Source organism: Littorina saxatilis, unplaced genomic scaffold, assembly GCF_037325665.1.
Source record: "Littorina saxatilis isolate snail1 unplaced genomic scaffold, US_GU_Lsax_2.0 scaffold_2801, whole genome shotgun sequence".
Taxonomy (NCBI): Eukaryota; Metazoa; Mollusca; class Gastropoda; order Littorinimorpha; family Littorinidae; genus Littorina; species Littorina saxatilis.
Window position 1 is genome coordinate 7,014 of NW_027126766.1, and position 5,684 is coordinate 12,697.

General features: G+C 38.8%; 1 protein-coding gene across 1 annotated transcript; it reads left to right on the forward strand.

Annotated features, from left to right (window-relative positions):
* Nucleotides 1–294: 294 nt before the first annotated feature.
* Nucleotides 295–4,923, forward strand: LOC138955263 (tubulin monoglutamylase TTLL4-like; the record flags this gene model as incomplete). Its single annotated transcript, XM_070326899.1, has 7 exons — nt 295–407; nt 838–1,095; nt 2,038–2,148; nt 2,492–2,568; nt 3,080–3,274; nt 3,778–3,860; nt 4,795–4,923. Coding segments are annotated over 7 exons (966 nt in total), but the record flags the coding sequence as incomplete, so codon positions are not given.
* Between the last annotated feature and the right edge of the window lie 761 nt (nt 4,924–5,684).

Sequence of the window (5,684 nt, forward strand, 5' to 3'; positions counted from 1 at the left end):
GAAGTGTAATTGTAGCTCAGTGGTGTGCAGATCTCTACAAATTTTGGGAGGATCAGAGTTGAACAAGTCAGGGAAGATAAGACGTAGAGTGAGAAATAACCAAAATGGTTGACATAAAGCAAGTCATCACAAAAGAAAGTAAAACTTAGGCCTGTGTACATCTGCTATCATGCATAGCAACACACCAGAATAGAACTGCACTGTGCATCTTGGTTTTAAAAATTGAAAACGTTTTTATTTCATTTTGATGAAGCATGATGAACAAACCTGTATTTTTGTTCCGTTTGCTTTCAGTGAAAGATTGCCGGGTGATGGGGAAGCCAGTATTGATGAGTTTGATGATGATGACGATGATGACGGTATTGATGATCTCTACAATGACATTGATGATCAAGACGACGAAGATGGTATGATCGAAATACCATTGATTGAAACAATTGAAGTTTAAACTACATCAAAAACATACAATACAAATGTATACAGAAGTATGACAAAATCTCACCATTATCGTGATTTTTTTTTGGGGGGTGAGCTCTGTATGAAATCTTTTAACACAGGAAGTAATGAATATACACACTCATACATGAATGAATGGTGAAAATGTTGAACTACAAGTTCATTACAAAAATACTTCTCTTTGCACAAGTAAAGTGTTGAGAGTAAAAATAAAGTGGTTGTATAAGTTGAGTCGTCTACGTTGATACATTTTTGGTGACCATTCATAAAGTATGTGCTTACTGTGCTTCAAGTCATTCGTTGTTGAAAGCGTGTAAAATAGTATTCAGCTTTCAGAAAGTTCTGGCCCCTATTTCCAAAGCTTTCTCTTTTGTTCTGTAGAATCCGACGACTATACCATCAGCAGCAGCATGTCTCAAGCCTCCACCTCCACAATACATCTTCGTTCAGCCAGCAGTCGTCCGTCCACCACTCAGTCCATTCAGTCCAATCGAGTGGGAACAGCGGGGGAAGAGTACTCTCGTTCTTTCATTAGACCTCTCACATCATCAGGCGAGACTGCCGTTCAGCCAGCTTTGCGACGTAGCCTGTTTCATGCCATTCCACCCACCATCAACTTTATCATCGAAGGGGAGAAAGGTTTGTTTCACTTTTTGTTCACTTTTACTGTAGCTTCTTATCTGTTTTGTTTTTAGGGCCTTTTTACCGCACCTGAGTAATCAGTGAGACATAGTAATGAGCAATGTTCGTCCGTATGAATGGCCGTCTGTCCCTCTGTGAATGAAAAACTTAAAGATAAAGTTGAGATTTTCTGAGATGTTTTTGAAGCTAGATCATATAGAGCTTTGAAACATTATACGCTTTGAGGATTTGATGACCTCTCGACATGACCTAAGTTGACACTTGTCAAATTTCAAGTTCACTCACAGCAGCGTCAAGTTTGGGTCATAAAAACTGAAACGTTGAGGTTTTCTCAAATGTGTTTGAAGCCAGACCTTTTAAACTTAATTTGATGACCTTCCGACATAACCAAAGTCTGGTTGACCCTAATCAAATTCCAAAGTCACAGTAGGGTCATGTGCTCATCGAACAAATAGACATTTTTGAAGCTATATATATATATATATCTTCCCATTTTGTAGGGTTTGATGACTCGTTCCCTTTTCTTGTTTCAATGTGTGGGTGTCTGGGGGGGGGGGGGGGGGGTGCTGTCCTTGGAAAATATTTAAGGAGATCAGGGTATTCTTTTTCCATTGTTATGGCATACACGGTTGTATCTTGGTGCACAACCAGAGCTGAGGAAAAGGTGCTGCACTTTTGTGACTAAAATTAGTGGTGCAAAGGAATGCCTTACTCTGTATTTTAGTGGAAACATCGGGAAAAGATTGTGCATGTATATACAGGAAATGTATAGGAAATTGTAGGGTGTTTTAAGTTGGAAGTTATTTGTACAGCAGTCTTTGCTGATGTTACAGATCTATTTATAGCCTGTAGCATATAAGTACTGGAATAAATACCTTACACTTTCAACTGCAGTTTTTTTGGTTAGTTTTATATGAACATATGTGCTTGTGTTTGCAGTGGAACAGCTACCATGGGAGATTCGAAAGTATTTAAAATGGCGGATGAGTCCCATTACACCCAACATTGTGAAGGCAGCACTTAGTAGAAGCAATTTCAGGATCACCAAAAGTAAGCGCAGAAGATATGAGTGAGAAATCTGTAATGATCTCAATTTTGGAATGTTTTTCTGAAATAAATCATTTGGTTGCTTTTGTAATCTGTGACAAATTTGATTATTAGTTGTGTGTGGCTTTTGTGGTGGTTCTGTATCAGCTGAAATACTAAACAATCGTAACATAGCCAAATAGCAAGGTATAAGGTTATTAACATGGATTGACAAGTGACCTGTATTACAGGCCGGTGAGCAATGATTTTTGTTTTGACGACAAAATGGGTTTTTTGATTAAAAAGTGTGTGTGTTCTTTACAAAATGCGGCAGCGTTTATGTTGTGGCTTATTCTTTCTTCTCCAGAGAACCATGACTGGCTTGGTTGCTTTGGTAAGCACATGAAGGCTAATGCTTTCAAGTCTCTTCGGGATTATCAGAAGGTAAGTGCTTGTTTGTGTATATGCAGTATGTTCATGTGTCTATTCGGTACAGCAGTACCTGCGATGTGTGGACCCTCCCATGAGAGGACACCTCCCTTAAAAGGACACATTCTCTTGTCCCTTTTTATATTATCTCTACCAAAGTATACCTGTCATGAAAGGACACCTGCAATCTTGGGACACTTTTGGCTGGTCCCAAAGGTGTCCTTTCATCGCAGGTACCACTGTAGTTTTGTTTTTTGTTTACTTTTGCCAGTTTACCAGTTTGTTACTGGAACTTTGCAAAGCAGTGTCGTGTCGTCTGTTTAGGTCTGGGGAAACGCCAATGAAAAGAGCCGAAGAATCCCTGAACGTTTCTATTGGGTTTGCTTTTGATTATCCATGTATAACCTGCTTCCTGCAACTATGGTAACCAGGGATTTATTGCATGGGGAACATGAGATTTATTTCCCAGGTGTTTGTGAATGAAAACTTGTGAAAATGATGACAATGGTTTTTATGTTTATTGCAGCTGAACCACTTTCCAGGCTCTTTTCAACTGGGTCGCAAAGATCGACTGTGGCGCAACCTGTCTAAGCTGCAGGTCAGCTTTGGGAAGAAAGAGTTTGGCTTCTTTCCACAGACTTACGTTCTGCCCCAAGACATCAAGCAGCTCAAGAGGACCTGGGAAGACTCCGGTTCTCGACAGAAGTGGATCATCAAGCCTGTGAGTTTTTTGTTCAGTGGTATCTGTGATGTGAGGCCCCTCTGATGAAAGGACACCTTTCAAATAAAGGACACCATCTATGTGATATCGTGAGCAAATTGTACCTGTTATATGAGGACACCTGTAGAGTAAAGACACTTTCTGCTGGTGCCAAGGGTGTCCTTTCATCACAGGTACCATTGTAATTTCATTTTGTCAATGTAGCAATGCTTCAGCTGTTGAGATCTGTCACTAAAAGGTCTTGCCACAGAATTAGTGAACAGTTTCAGCCAGTGATAGTCTCAATGTGGGAGGGTTAATTTCTGAAAATTATATAGTGAATCTTTTGCCAAATAGTGACTAAAAGCTAAAATGAAATTACCACAGAAATGGAAATGTCAAGTGAAGTGTTCAGCATTGTGAGGAATATCATTTCCCAAACAGTGACTAGTAACAATGAAATAAGTTAAGTAAACAGTTTAAAATGTTAAAAATGACATGTTAAGCCTTCTTTTATTGTGCAGCCCGCCTCGGCACGTGGCATTGGCATCAAGGTGATTCACAAATGGAATCAGATTCCTCGCAAGCGGCCTATCATCGTTCAAAAGTAAGTTTGATGTCTCAGATGTCTGTCTTCTTCTCGAAAAGACAGTTTGTTTTCTCATAACACCTTTATTTCCTTCTGAATCTGATGTTGTAACCTGGAAATATGGCCTCCTTCTAATAGTAAATCTTGCATGATGTCTGGGTTGGCATTATTTGTACATAGTATGTGTAGACTCAGTAGTGCATGTAATCTCTTATAGGCTTGAGATTGTTTTGCCAATTGATGTTTTTTTTGTCATTTTCAAATATGCAGAGATCATTCTTGAGATGACCAGATTGAGCAAGGTAGCATCATTTTGTCAAAAATGAGGGTTGTAGTTTGGTGTATGCTTCAAAGCTTTTTTTAAAAATTGTATGAGTGTGTGTCTGCTGAGCATTCACCAACACTATAGTACACACTCAAGGTGCATTTTCATTTATTGACAGTGACATGCCAGTGGATCTGGGGACAGGTGATATTGGCATACAGTGGAACCCCCCTTTTAAGACCCCCAATTTAAGACTTTTTCCTTTTTAAGACCTTGCTTTTTTAAAAAGATTTTTTGTTCATAAGCTCTGTAAATTAACCTCTATTTTAAGACTCCCCCTTTTTTAAGCCCTGATTTTCTCAGATGGTTGAAGGCCTTTAAAGGCGAGTTCCACTGTACTGGGTGAACAGTGCACATGCTGACCCTCAAAATACAGCAAGCGGCTGCCCATGTGACAGGGATAAGAAACATGCAAGTTGTTGTTGTTGATCGTACTCACGCTTGACACATGCATGGCCAATTGGCGCAGAGAAGGTTACTCTGACATCTGGTAAGATTATATGTTCGACCATTTTTAATCACCCCGTCTAACAGGCAGCCATAGTCGATCTTGGAGTGTGAAGGTATTTTAAGAATTTCCGCCCAACAATCGTTTTGATATTAACTTTTCATTTGTTGGTTGTGCAGGTACCTTGCAAAGCCTCTTTTGATCGATGGCAGTAAGTTTGACATGCGCGTCTACGTTTATGTCTCTTCGTATGACCCATTGAGAGCTTATGTTTACGAGGATGGTCTGGCAAGATTTGCCTCCTGCAAGTAAGAAAATATCTGTCTGTTTCGACATTATAATACATGTGTTAATCTATGCATGTGTGATTCACTGATTGTTTTTGAAATTTCTTTTGTTTTAAATATGAAATAAAAAGTCAAAATTTAGTTGAATAATGGATGTAAAATAAGTAACCCTTTTCGATTTATTCACCATACCTGCTCAAGACTGTGTTTGACTCTGAGAATATAATTTTCTATAAACAACAAAGGAAAATGTAATCTTAGAGTTAGTACAATACAATACAATACAATACAATACAATAATCTTTATTCATCTCTAAAAGAGAAATTACAAGTTTGACTGTGTGTCTGTTAAATCAATCAATTAATCAATCAATCAACCATGCATGTAGTAACATTCACATCGCATATTCACATCATATCGTTACACGCAAACATTGTACCCACACACTTACTAAAATAAGCCTACAAATAGAAGCAATGCATTGCCTGTTTAAAAATTATATCACATTATCACCTTATCACACTTTAACCACATTATCTTCTCACATTTGTATCCTATAAGTCAATATAACTAACAACAGAGAAAAACAACTGATAAAAGGATGTAAAGATTATGCCGTTGTCAGAGCAACAGCACCAGCACCTAGCGCCCCACCTGGGAGTTGAAGATGTGAATTGCAGATGGAATGAATGAGTTTCTGTAGCGTGTGGTTCTTGTGTATGGCTGTCTAAATCTTAAGCTTCTGTCTATCCGTCTGCTGTCCAGTTCAGGTCTGAGTGGG